The 14,772-nt window shown below is 42.6% G+C and overlaps 1 protein-coding gene across 10 annotated transcripts in view; it reads right to left on the bottom strand.

Annotated features, from left to right (window-relative positions):
- The window catches only part of BCAS3 (BCAS3 microtubule associated cell migration factor), a 1,120,339-nt gene that overhangs the window by 887,743 nt on the left and 217,824 nt on the right, over nucleotides 1-14,772 (bottom strand). For all 10 annotated transcript variants that reach the window (XR_012688055.1, XM_075195324.1, XM_075195323.1 and 7 more), the window contains one exon: nucleotides 12,579-12,662. Coding sequence is in view for 9 of the 10 variants with exons in the window: in XM_075195324.1 (XP_075051425.1) it covers nucleotides 12,579-12,662 (84 nt within the window). In the remaining variant the exon portion in view is untranslated. The remainder of the gene's footprint in view (nucleotides 1-12,578; nucleotides 12,663-14,772) is intronic.

Below are 14,772 nucleotides of genomic sequence, written 5' to 3'. Positions count from 1 at the left end.
AACTGCCCTGCATATCTATAGGAAGGGGGGGGGGACTACCCTGCATATCTATAGGGAGGGGGGGGAACTACCCTGCATATCTATAGGGAGGGGGGAACTACACTGCATATCTATAGGGAGGGGGGGGGAACTACACTGCATATCTATAGAGAGGGGGGGGAACTACCCTGCATATCTATAGGGAGGGGGGGACTACCATGCATATGTATAGGGAGGGAGAGGGGGACTGTCATACAAATCTATAGAGTGGGAGGGGGGGGGCTGCCATGAAAATCTATAGGGAGGGAGAGAGGTTGATATGTATGAAGGAGGGCAGAGGAGGGGGGCTGATATATGTGACTGGGGGAGTTGTGATGTGACGGGGGGGGTAGCTTAGCTACAGAGTGGAGGTAAGGAAAATATCTGCAAGGTGGATGGATGCAGGGTGGGAGGTAAAGAAAATGGCTGCAGCAGGGGTTAAGGAAAATGGCTGTGGGGGGGGGGGGTTGTGGTTAAGGAAAATGGCTGCAGGGGGTATTTAAAAAATAGAGCAGCTTTAAGGGGCCGAATCTCATGATTAAGTGGTGGTCACATGGGTGGTCTCAGCAATCACTAGAATACTAAATATTAGTGAGATGGGGCTGGTAGAGGTTTGTATTTGATTGACAACAAATATTCAGATATTGCTTATATATGCCTGTCCAATGGGGTACTTTTAGCTGGCCATAATGGAGTCTTTTGTTTTAACTAAAGGGCCTAATCATTCAGGGTGTGCATTATAATACATTTTTGCATTTTCAAAACAGGACGCCAACTTTCCAGAAGCCAGCGAGAGGATAACAAAGTTGCAAGAGAGAAGAGCAAGAACAGGTAAGAGACAATGGCACAATCTGTCTAAATTCGAATGCTGGAGAATATACCTGAACATTCATATTCAGGAGTGTTCCTATACACCTATATATTCGGAGGAGGTGGGGGGGGCGCTGCGGCCGTATTAGCCTAGGGCGGCCAGAACCCTTAATCAGGCCCTGCTATTGACATAGTAATGGTAATAATGCACAGGCAGCATTACTACCGGGAGTAACGTGGTCAACTGAATTCCCCCCTTTGTGTTGAGCACATCTTAAATGAAACTCAAAATAATGTGTTAGCACGAGTCCCCTTTAAGAATATCATAATGTGGCCGCGTACTGAATACGCAAGTCATCACCAACTTGAAGATAGCTGACAATGGATTTTTCAGCAGTATAAAGTGGAGAACAGGGGATTGGGTAGTGTTTACTTAAAAACAAAAAAACCACTGTACAAAAAGTCCATAAAGTATTTTATTATGTGACATTATAGCAGGGCTGCCAAGAGGAATTCAGGGCCCCCCCCCCCCCCCCCCCTTATAGTTGTGTAAGGAAAAAAAATTTGCTTAGTCTTACGGCGGTGCAAAATTTTTCATGGGTATGGTCAGACAATTGGGGGCGTGGCAATGCACCATTGGGGCGTGGCTAGCACAATAAAATCACTAGGTCCTGAATTCCCCGGAGCGTGACATTTGTCCAAGCAGGACATCTAGCACCCTTGTGTAGTATAGGAAGAATGCAGTGTGTACAGAAAGAGTTCAGTCTTGGCCTGCGCCCACTGGGCTCACCAAACATTGGCATTGTCCCTACTAGAATCACAACATTTCACACACTATGCTGCTCTGTCCTACGTGTTCTTCTCACTTTTAACAGATGTGGCTGCTGGTTTCTTTAGTTCCGGATCCTGGAATGTTGGAGGACCTATTTGGAAAAAAAATGGCTACATTTAGAAAATTACAGCCAGCCCCACCGTTAAATCAATAACATCCATGATTAATAATTAGGCCTTCCTCCAGCCCCAACAACATTAAAATAGTATTCCCATTACCCCGCAAACAAAATAGCAGCCATTAATTAGCCACCATCTACCTCACACACACTACATTGCCAAAAGCTCCGTGCCATCATATACACATTACTGTGCCCCTTTATTATCACCACGCTATGCCCCCTTATGATCGCACTGCGCCCTCCATGCTGCTTGTCCCTCCTTTTTTTAACCCCCTGTGCCATGCTGCTTGTCCCTCTTTTTTTTAACCCCCTGTGCCATGCTGCTATTGTCCCTCCTTTCTTTAACCCCCTGTCCCTCTCTGCATTTCTCCTTCCTTTCTTTAACCCCCTGTGCCATGCTGCTTGTCTTGTCGCTCTTTTCTTTAACCCCCTGTACCATGCTGCCATTGTCCCTCCTTTCTTTAACCCCCTGTGCTTCTCTGCATTTCTCCTTCCTTTCTTTAACCCCCCATGCCATGCTGCTTGTGCTGTCCCTCTTCTCTTTAACCCTCTGTGCCATGCTGCTATTGTCCCTCCTTTCTTTAACCCCCTGTGCCATGCTGTTTGTCCCTCTTTTTTTTTAACCCCCTGTGCCATGCTGATTGTCCCTCAGTTTTAACCCCTCTGTGTCATGCTGCTATTGTCCCTTCTTTTTTTTAACCCCTCTGTGTCATGCTGCTATTGTCCCTCCTTTCTTTAACCCCTCTGTGTCATGCTACCCCCCCCATTTTTTAAACCCCCCTCCCCCCATTTTCCTCCCTTCACTTACCTTTACTTCTCTCTTTTTTCTTGTCTTTTCTGCTGCTCTGTGCTCCATTGCTCCAGACTGACTGAATGCTGGGCGTGACGTCACACCCAGCATTCAGTCAGTCTGGAGCAACGGAGCACAGACAGAGCAGCATAGAGGAGGGACGCCGACACCGCAATCACGTGAGTATGGTTTTGTTTTTTTTTAACTACCCTGCTCCCCCCACCAACGACTGAGCCCCCCCCTTCCCCCCCCCCCGCCGAAAAAAAAGAAAAGAAAGAAAATAAATTAGTTTTGAAAAAATAAAAATAAATAAAAAAAATTCGTCGGCGCGAGGGCCCGGGCCGGGCCCCCTGACATGCCCGGGTAATTAGTACCTGTCCCCCCCCCTCTCTGCGGCCCTGCATTATAGGACCCAATGGGCCCTGGATGCCACCAATATGGTATGGCATCCAAGGGGATGCTGGCAGCTGTAGCTCTACAACAATCCCATACCCATGCAGTTTATGGCTACCAGAGCTTGCAGTTGTGACATGTATTTAATTACTATTTTTAAATTTATTTGCTAATTACACGAACATTCACCAGGCGGGGTGGTGGGAGGAGTCTCAGCACAGGGCTGGTTTGTCCCAGGTTAAGGCGGTGGGAGAAAGTCATTTTTTTGTGGGCCCAATTCACCTAGTCCACCATGACAGGCTGGGGCCGTGTCCACCATGACAGGCCGGGGCCGTGTCCACCATGACAGGCCGGGGCCGTGTCCACCATGACAGGCCGGGGCCGTGTCCACCATGACAGGCCGGGGCCGTGTCCACCATGACAGGCCGGGGCCGTGTCCACCATGACAGGCCGGGGCCGTGTCCACCATGACAGGCCGGGGCCGTGTCCACCATGACAGGCCGTGGCCGTGTCCACCATGACAGGCCGTGGCTGTGTCCAGCATGACAGGCCGGGGCCGTGTCCCACCAGGAGGATTTCTTGCTGAGGGATTTCCTGTTATAGTGTGACCAATCCAGCCTGTCATAGCCTGCTGCTGAATGCAGCTTTTGTGAGGGGGGGGGGGGATTGACTCCACGCTGTTTGTGGTAGGGACAACCGTCTTTTTTTAAATTATTTATTTAACACGGCAAAGGTCCGTGCTGATGCTCACCACGGATCTTTGCTCCAGGGGATGAACACCTGCAAGATACACATAGCTGCCAATACTTTAAAATAGTTTCCAGGCATTTTGATACTGAGCCGACACATCTAAGGTTTTCACTCGCCATACTCTCTGCGCACTTTGCAGCAGTACAAACTCCATCAAGACATGTAACAGCAATTTGATAATAACCTTATTGCACATTAAAAACACTTCCTCAAAAAATGTGAACTTCTAAAGCCCAGAGAATGAGACTTGAAAATTAGAAATTTTATAGCACAAATGGTCAACATTGAAAAATAGGAACATTTTCAGGGAGAAATATCTAAAACTTGGGACTGTTCATAGAAATTAGTGATAGTAGTAGGCAATATGTATCTTCATTTTTGCACATCATGGGTATAGAAAAACCTGGTTCACAGGGTACAATTTAATTATGTTATTTTCTAATTCTTCAACATTTACTTACAGGGTGACATTCAGGCAGAAACTCCAAGACTGCCCAATCAGGAACACAAGTGACGTAATTTATGTAAATGCACCACTACATGCAGAATCAAAAGATAAGAAGTTCCCAATTTAATCTTCAATTTAAAAAGAACAAATTAATAACATTAATGCTGGAAAGCTAGCAAAATATTTCACTGCATAACATTTATGAGAGTAAAGTGGTGAATTTGCATTTTAAAACACACAGCAAGAGCAGTTGATAGATAAAATGCAATTGTTTTTTCATGCCCTTCTGTTTTCATTTCTGTTTTTCTATAATCACACACACACACACACACAGTTCTTATTTATGATAATGGACATGTATAAAACAGGTGCAACAGACTTTCAAATAACAATGAAACTAATTATCAAGTATGTGAAGCTGGTCTTGATATGGACTACTTATTCCTGGTCATCAATCTGTTGTCAAATAAAATCACTTGTGTAGCCTAGCCAAAAAAATCTACTTATCTATTTATCTTACATCGGAACAGAAGAATGTACAACTATCGCTATTGATAAATCTGTGGGGAAATCATAATTCCATCTTCAAATGCTAAAACACATATCAACATAAACATACATAAATATGTAAAGTACAGTGCACATCGGTTTAAGTATTGTTATTTGCATATTATATTTTGATGACACTGAAGGCATCTTTAGCTCTTGTATGGAACAGCCATGCAGCCTGACAGCTACCACCCCTGACATTAGTCACCAGAGATAAAGTAATGGCAGTTATGACAACACCAGCATATAATGTTGCTAAAACAATAATTTCTCTACCAAAATGTATATCTGTAAATGCAATTCTCTACATCATCATTGAAAACTCCACATTTGTTTTTCAGTTCATTATCCTTGAACTAAATAGAGCAATAATGGTTCCTCAATATTTCCCCTACATAAGCAGAGCCCCTTTACTGTAACATCCCAGTCTACAATATCTCACATGCAACAAAGATGGATATCATTAAATCAACATGTGTAGTCAGCGTAAAGCTCACTAACCAAAATTAAGACAAACTCTTTTTTGTGGTGAAGAAATAAAATTTGTCAAATGTCAAAAGCATTGTCTCTTGGGAGCCAAATAACCTTTCTAGACGCTCTTTTTTTTTACTTCTTTCATGTATTTCCAAGTAGATTTTCCCCTCTCTCTATCTTATGGGAAACTAAGGTCAGACAAGAGAATCACATAATGCAAACCAGCTCTTCTCCACACAGTTTTATAATGCCTGGAAAATGGAAGAATTGTTCATTATTCTGTATTAATTTTTTAACAATATCACTTACTTACCGGCAGACTTTGATCAGCTATGTTACTGTAATGAAAGCCTGTATCTTCTTAAAAGTGTACAGACTAATAACTGTAACTAATAATTAAAATGTTAATATTGTCACTATTACGGGTTCGATAGTTTGACAGCTTTAGAAAAGTAGTAACTGGAGCAGATTGAAGCTTCCACACCGTTTGTTTACTAATATCCTAATATATATATATATATATATATATTTTAACAAAGGGAGGCATTTATCTGACAATATGCAGGGCCGGTTGCTAGGGTCCATGGCGCCCTAGGCAAAATCGGCGCCCTCCTCTCCCCGTCTTTTCTTACCTTGTCTCACCACCGCCGCCTCTCTGCTCCGTTTCCTCCCCTCCACTCACTGACACTAGTGAGTGGAGGGGAGGAGACGGAGCAGAGGCGGTGGTGGTGAGCAATAGCCTCTTCCCCCCCTCCCCATGCATCTGAATGCTGTGCGGCGGCCATGACAGGTATGGTCAGCGGTCGCCGCACAGTTTTAAAATTAATTTCCAGTTCTGTGGCGCCCTCCAGGCGCCCTCCAGAGCCCAGCACCCTAGGCAAGTGCCTAACCTTGCCGAATGGGAGCGCCAGGCCTGACAATATGCAAAGAAAACATACAAGCAGAGTAAGACATTGGCGCAGTTATGCACCTAGATTCAGGTTAAACCAAGTAAAGATTTATGTGTAGTTTAAAGTTGGTTAACTTACATGATTTAAAAGCTGCTTTCTCTCAGCAAAGAGACAGGGTGTGTCTGTTAGTTGAAACAAAGCCAGTGATGGGCATTTTCTCTTAAAGAGAAGGTGGGTGTGTCACCTGTCCATCAAGCTAAGGCTGGGGGAGGAGTATCAGGTATAAAAGCTTGTTTGTGCCATTTGTTCAGGGAGACCAACGCTGGGAAAGCTGGCTGGTCCTGAGAGAGAGCTGGTCAATGTATAGCTAGCGTTTAGGGTCTCCATGATTGCTGTGCAAGTATACGGTGTCAAAATATTTACCATCCAGACAATAAAGCACCATAAAAAGGAAGAAGTTGTTCGCGTGTGCTTCTGCAGTAGCGGGCTCTTGCCAAAAGTGGTGTCAGAAGTGGGATGCTCCGGGAAGCAAGTTTCCACTACCCAACCCGCGCAGACGTCAACATGGAGGAAGTACTGAGAACCCTCGTGAATGTGGCCGCTGCGCAGCAAGAACAGCAAGCTCAGATGCTACGAGTTGCCGAGGCACAGGTGGAAAACACAAGGCTCTTAAGAGAAGAGTTAAGCCAGGTGATGACATAGAAGCATATCTGGTGTCCTTTGAGAGACTTGCAAAAAGGGCAAAATTGCCTCCTAAAGATTAGGCTGATAGGCTGGTGCCATATCTGACTGGTGAAGCTCAGCGAGCTTATATGGATCTAGATGAGGAACGGGCCTCTGACTATCTTTGCCTAAAGTCTGAGATATTGGCTCGCATTTGAGTTTCCGGGCCAGGCCAAGCCCAGTGCTATCACCAATGGCGCTATGTTAAAGAATAACCGGTCAGAGCGCAAGTGGCTGAGCTTTCTAAAATTTTAAAGAAATGGCTGCAGCCTGAGGAGAATTCGCCTTCTCGGATTATTGAAGTTCTGGCGATAGATCACTGCATCCGGGGGCTGAACCACGATTTGCAAAGGTGGGTTCTGCAATCAGACCCACAAACTTATGAAGAGCTTGCCACCGTGGTAGAAAGGTTTTGTGGGCTACAGCAAATGACTAAAGAACCTGCATTTGTGCCAAAGCCGCTGCCACGCCAAAAGCCAGGTTTGACAATCCTGGCTACAGGGCCCAATGGCAAAACTGCTACGGACAGAGGGCCAGGTGCAAAGCTGTCTAATCTGAAGTGTTTTGAATGTGGTGAGCCAGGCCACTTTAAGGCAGAGTGTCCTAAACTACAGGAACCCATGGACTGTTCCGTGGCACATATTGGGCCTGCTTTTCCAAGCTGTTTTACCATGAGTCCCACATCAGGAAGTCCTTGTTTGTTCCGGGTGACTGTGCTAATCAACCAAAACCTTGTTCTGCCCTAGGTTGACTCGGGGAGTGAACTCTCATTGGTTTCCAGCTCTGCCTTACCCGAAACCATAACTTCTCGGTTGCCCAAGGTGAAGGTACTTTGCGTACATGGCACGACAGAGGAGTATGAAAGAACAATACTACCAGTCACACTCAAAGACAAAACTGTTATGGTGGTGGTAGCTGCCATAGCACCTAAACTCCCATATCCACTCATTTTGGGGCGAGACTTCCCACTGTTTAATGATGTCCTCAGTGAGCGGATCCGGCCGGACATGCCGGCAATTGATGCAATGGTCGGAAGCCCGGTCTTAAAGGAACCGCCTAAGAATCCACAACATCTGGGCATCGATCTTTGGGAACCGCCAAACCAGAATGCCATCCTGGGAGTCACAGCAGGAGTTCCACAAAAGCATCCACCTGCGGGGAAACATGGACAGTCCAAACTAGCATTGGTCGGTGATGTCGTAGATGAGCCCACCCCGCCTGTCAGTGAGGATACGGACTGGTTCGCAATACCAATTTTGTTTCCTCTGCAGGACTTTGCTCGAGACCAACTTAATGATGCCACTTTGGAACATGCCTTCAAAAGTGTGACCGAGGTAAATGGGGTAGCGAAAGCCGCCCAGCCTGCAGAAGGTATACAATATTTTATTGTTAAAAATAATTTCCTGTACAGAGTTGCTAATGTACAGGGGGAAAAAGTAGAACAATTAATGGTTCCTCAGGTCCATGTACCCCTAGTGTTAAAAGCAGCACACACACATGTCTGTGGGGGACACCTAGGGGAGGATAAAACACGGGAACGAGTTCTGCTTAGGTTTTACTGGCCCGGTGTACACATGGCAGTGAAAAAGTATTGCCGGTCCTGTCCCATTTGTCAGAGAGCCTGTCCAAAACCCATGTACAGGGCATCTCTCATTCCAATACCAATAGTACAAGTTCCCTTTGAACGGATAGCTATGGACCTTGTGGGGTCACTAGAAAAATTCGCACATGGGCACCAATATATACTAGTAGTGCTTGACTATGCAACCAGGTATCCAGAGACAATTCCCCTACGAAACATAAAATCCAGCACCATAGCTAAGGAACTTGTATTGATGTTTACACGCTTGGGAATACCCAAAGAAATTCTCACAGATCAGGGTACTCCATTCATGTCTAAACTGATGAAGGACATGTGCCAGTTGCTAGGGGTTACGGCGCTTCACACCTCTGTATACCATCCTCAAACAGATGGCTTGGTGGAATGCTTTAACCACACATTAAAGCACATGCTCAGGAAAGCAGTGGCTCAAGAGAAAAAAGATTGGGACACTCTTATTCCCTATTTGATGTTTGCCATCCGTGAGGTACCTCAAGCTTCAGCAGGGTTTAGTCCCTTTGAGTTATTGTTTGGGAGACAGCCCAGGGGTATCTTGGATATGTTAAAAGAAGGGTGGGAGTAGCAAGGTCCAATGGAGCCAAATCTGGTCCAATTTATGTCCCAAATGTATGAGAGGCTAGGAAAGATAGGGCCCATTGTGCAGCAACATGTAAAAGAGGCTCAGGAATGACAGAAGAAAAGTTATGATAAAAGTGCTGTTGTTTGATATTTCAAGCCTGGGGACAAGGTCCTAGTCCTGGTTCCCACCCAGGAAAGCAAACTTTTCGCCCATTGTCAGGTTCCATATGAAGTTCTAGAGGATGTCAGTCCTGTCAATTACAGAGTCCGCCAGTTAGGGAGGAGAAGGGAGGAGCAAATATATCATGTTAACCTCCTTAAACCTTGGCATGATGAGGAAACCTCTCTTCAGGTAGTGAGTACTGCCATTGAAAAGTCTGAAGTGCCCATAGAGCCAGCTTTGTCCATTCAGCAGAGACAACAGACTGAAGAAATAATTCCCCGGTACAGGGATGTCTTCTCTTCCATTCCTGGGCGCACTACCTTAATCGAACACGTCATTGTCAATGCGCTAGGAGTCATTCTAAAGCAGAAGCCGTATCGTATTCCAGAAGCCAGACGTGAGAAAGGAGGTCGAGAAGATGCTCCAGGTAGATGTGATTGAAGAGTCCACTAGTGAGTGGAATAGTCCCATTGTGCTTGTCCCAAAACCCAATGGGACAATTAGGTTCTGCAATGACTTTAGGCGCCTAATCAGTATGTCGCAGTTTGATGCCTATCCGATGCCACGTGTGGATGAACTAGTGGAAAATCTTGCTGGTAGCAATTATTTAACAACCTTTGATCTAACAAAGGGTTATTGGCAAGTTCCCCTGACTTCCACAGCCAAGCCAAAGACTGCATTTTCCACCCCTGATGGTCTCTATCAATATAATGTCCTACCCTTTGGGTTGCATGGGGCACCTGCCACCTTCCAAAGGGCCATGAATAAATTTCTACGACCCCACACAGCATATGCAGCCGCTTACTTGGACGATATAGTGATTTATACCCCAGACTGGGGATCACATTTAGCCAAAGTTGAGGCGGCCTTAGCTTAAGGTCAGCAGGGTTAACAGCTAACCCAGAGAAATGTGCCATAGCCATGAGAGAAGCCAAATATTTGGGGTACGTTGTTGGTGGAGGGCGTGTAAAACCCCAACTAGACAAAGTGGAGGCAGTCAAAAATTGGGCAAGACCAGAAAAAAAGTCGCAGTTAAGAACCTTTTTAGGCTTAGTATGTTACTACAGGAGGTTTGGAAGCCACTTCGCCACTAGAGCTGCTAAACTTACGGACATGTCATATGTGGAGATGTTGCCTACAGCAACAGGATTATAGTTAGCATTTATTTACTACATTCTACAAAATGATAACTAGAATCTGATTGGTTGCTATAGACACCATCTCCAATTTTTCAAAGACTCTTTATTGGAAATCTTCATATTTGGTTTCTTAGGTCTGATTCCAAGTAAGAATGCCACTGTAGAATAAATATTACCACTAAAACCTAAGGATGTTGGACACCCTAGCTACCAGGCTTCCAGAACAGCATTTGGGTATTTAGTGCTGTTTACAAGAACCACTAAACCAAAAACACAAGTTGATCCTTATATTTTATACCTTATTAAATAAAGAATTCCACATCGTCACAGGCCTAAGCTAGGTGATTACCTTTGTATATAAATTTATTATTTTTATCTGAAAGTTGTTGCACATTTTTAGTTTCAGAAATGCCTTGCTGACAGGAAGTCATGTGTGCATAGAAAAGAAAGGTTATACGCGATGATCAAAGCCTCCGTTATGATCTACAAATGTTTTCATCCACACTTGTGAATGTTTTTAGTGTTACTTAATGTTGTGCAGCAACTTGTACTTTAGGCTAGGATATTCTTTAGAATGTGTCGTATTTGTATTTGATAACATTTAAATAGTTATGAGTTTAATTACAGACTTATTCTGTAAATAAGCCCAAAAATCCATAAACATGATTCTTTAATTTCTATGTACCAAAAATAAGGATCCTACTTTATCATTCCATACAAGGGGTGTATTATGAGGAGATGGTAACCATTATTAATAACAGCCACTATTTACCATGTTGGGGCTGCTCTGGGATCCCCAACAAAGACCCTCTTCCTATATGAACATTTCTTCCTACTCACTAGAAGCCTAACCCTGCCAAGGGATGGAGGAAGTGTGATGCGCATATCGATTTTACCGGTGAGGGATCCAGGGAAGAGGCTTGAGCTGAATCCCATTATAAAAGAAAAGCATCGCCATCCTAAGCTTTTCACATTTTAATCATTTGAATAATGCTGCTGTTCCCATAGAGGTCTATTGGGACAGCGGTAAGCTCCAGTAATGAGGTTAAGGGGTTGCTAACTAACAAAAAGTGGTGAAAGAGCCTTTTGCCGGTGTTTACACCTTCACTGCTTTTTAAATAGACCCCTGAATACTGAAGAGCAAGTGATACCATTGTGTGAAAGTTTTGTGTGCCTGGTCGGAATAAGCGATATATAGGCTAATAAGTAGCAATCACTACTTGCTTATGCCACGCCATATTTATACCTTCTGTGTTGACCTTAAAGACCCTAAACACATAAGAATAACTGCTGTATGTGAGTATGTTATTTTATTTTCTCCCAGCTCAGGAGAACAAGTACATTTCCATACTTCTTACATCAATAGAACATATTTTGAGAGCGACATGAGATCTTTACGGACTTAAAAAATTTGAATTTCGCAGGAATGGTTAACCCCCCCCCCCCCGCCCCCCTCCCCGCAAAAAAACACCCCAAAAAAACACCAAAACAAACATATACACACACTGGTCTGCAATACACCTCTTATTGTTGTACCAATTGTATCAATCATTTAGTAAATGTAGCTGCTGATTTTTGACACTGCTTCAAAAGATTACAAAGTAGGCATGCGCCGTGATGTGGACTAGGCAGACAAATAGGCACCATTTTTGTGGTGCATAAAAGTCACAATTCTAATTTAGCTAGGTCTTGACCTCACAGAGTTAACCACTGTTCCCCTCAATCACAGTACAAAATATATGACAACATAGTTAGAAATAATAAATATTCAATGGAAAAAAGTGTAAGTTGCATATATTATAGTTCAAATATATTGAACAATGTGACAATGGTGTGGTTGCATCGGTGTTCTTGCAGGGTTGCAAGAAACTATTCAAGTTGGTAAAACTGGACTTCACCGCTTTATCACTACCCAGGTAAAGCAATAACATGTGATTAATGTCACCACATAGACATTACCTGTCAGGTAAAACCTTGCCCTTTGGTCTTTACAATATAACTAACCAGACTCACTTAATGACCTAGTGAAAGCAAGCCTTGTGAACTTCAGTAACACAGGGCCACTTTAATATACTAGTGGAAACAAGGCAAAAATAACATTAGTGGGCCCCCAAAAATTGTTTATTTTCAAAGGAACAAATACTTTTTTTCTCGTAGGCTTAAGTATTGGGTTATCAATGGTACATCCATCTACATACAAGTATTCATGTTGCCCAATATTACTTATATAATTTACACAAAACAATTATATTCACCATAGAACATTTCACATCAATGTTATGGTTTGATCCATACTTACTTTGGCAGCACTAATGACAGTGGCAGTATAAGATTGAATATTATCTCCACAGGCTCCTCCACGGGACTGATGACACCGGACAAGCTGCCAAGAGAAAATGCAGGCATTGCATTACTTTGCATTACACAAATAGCTAATGGTCTTTAGTACACTATACAAATGCCCCAAAATACACAAATGTAAAAAATATTGCTTAATAAAATTAAGGCCAATTGTCTCAATACAAATTTTGCCCAAACGGTATCAATAACATTGCTCAAATGGTTATCTTCAGAATATTTAAATAAAAGTAAAAAAAAACTAAAATAAAACCTAAAATAAAATACAAATTGTTAAACATGTACATTGTGAAACAACAACTACACCTCTTATCCTTCATTACAAACTGAGTGGCTTCCTGTGGTGGTATTCCAGAAAAATTCAGAAACATACATAATAATGGTTCACTTGTGCAAGAGACAATGAGTGTATGCAAGAAAAATCCATGCATTGTATTTTAACTGAATTTGTACATTTCAATGCTGTCCTCAATTAACTGATTTTCATTAGAACTAATGGTTCACACCAGCATTTCAAAATCTGCTTATTCTACTATGAAAACTTGTTGATCCCAATATTTCTGACTATTATTCTTGTAGATCTGCTATGTCATTACTGATTGAATGAAAATTGAGATAATGTCATACAGTAAATTGCCTTGATTTTCACTCCCATTGCATTGTGGAATATGTTGGCGCCTTATAAATAAATACTACTAAATAATTCATGGCAAGTCTGTACATCAGATTGAAAGCCATCAATCGCAGGAGTTCCCTCTACCCAATGTTGATTTTTATGTCTAATAATCCATATGGCATATCTGTACATCCTGCATTTTGTGAATACAAACATACAATGCACAATCTACTACTTTATTTCACAAGGTTATACGGTGTTCACCCTTTAAATAAAAAATGAAAACAAGGATACAGCACATGAATTTAGATAACTTTTGCTTCTATTTTTACATTTCAGAGGCTGCAACTTGTATTAAAATAGGATTGTTAAAACTAATATGTTCATGTGTTGACATGCAAAGTGCACTATGTGAAAAGTAGGCATTTAAATGTTGTTAATGGTAGCCTAGAAGGCATAATTGCATGTATTTGTGGCTATGTAACTGGCAACCCTCCAAGGATTTTTATAGCCCCCACCTTCACTGACAATGTCCATACATTGAATTGTGGACTGTGTCCATGTAGTTATAACATACATGACTGTTTTCATGTGACTACTAAAACACAGCTGACTGTACTGGCCAACAAACAAAAGTTGATGAACATAGATGTGTTCTGAAGCCAGGCTTTTATGCAGGTCTCAACCAAGTTTAGTCTACTTAAAAAATAAAACAAATGTATAGGGGGCAATTCAATTGACTCTAATGAGTATTGCAGCCCGCATACTATTACCGTTACTATGGTAGTAGTGCACATTATTACTGTTAGTACAGTAATTTCGACTGATTTTTGTTAAAAATTACCATAATAACGGTAATAGTGCGTGGGCCGCGTTACTCAAAATGAATTCCCCCCATTGAGTGTAAAATAAAGCAGTGTTAATGTAACATTCCCATTTATTCCTTAGATTTTCACCGATTAGCTGCTTCCACTTTCTGGAGCCCCAGGAACTGCACGATAAAACATTTTTTCCAGGTGTTCTCATATTTGTGTAGAATAGCACCAAAAAAAGTTTCTCACTTGCCAGACTAAAATGACTTCTACAATAGGTGTGAGCATGAATAGGATAGGAAGCTACAAGTACTGTGCTTGCGTGCATGTATTGGGGCTCCGCCAAGGAAAAGGAGCAGGTCTATGAAAAGGTAACTAGGAATGCTGCTTTGATCACAACGTTAAGTACCAATAAAACAATAGAGTCAGGTAAATAAATATCTTTGTGTAAGAAAATTATTGCACATTGAGGCTGTTACATTTGCAAGTTTGCCTTTAAATGTTAATAATCAAACTTTAATACTGCTATGTCGGACAAGCTCCAGATGGAGAAGCTTTGCTGCACACACAGAAAAAAGATTTCTACAATTATGAAGGACCCCGTAGTCAGCATTGATGACTGCTGACTGAACAAAGCATGCAACTTCTTGTGGTTCAATCAACCTGTCAAATACCAGTCTGATGAATAATCTATCTAACATATATAT

The sequence above is a fragment of the Mixophyes fleayi genome, chromosome 2 (genome assembly GCF_038048845.1).
Source record: "Mixophyes fleayi isolate aMixFle1 chromosome 2, aMixFle1.hap1, whole genome shotgun sequence".
NCBI classification, from domain to species: domain Eukaryota; kingdom Metazoa; phylum Chordata; class Amphibia; order Anura; family Limnodynastidae; genus Mixophyes; species Mixophyes fleayi.
The sequence above is the reverse complement of the archived record's forward strand: the minus strand, read 5'-3'. Positions and strand labels throughout refer to the sequence as shown.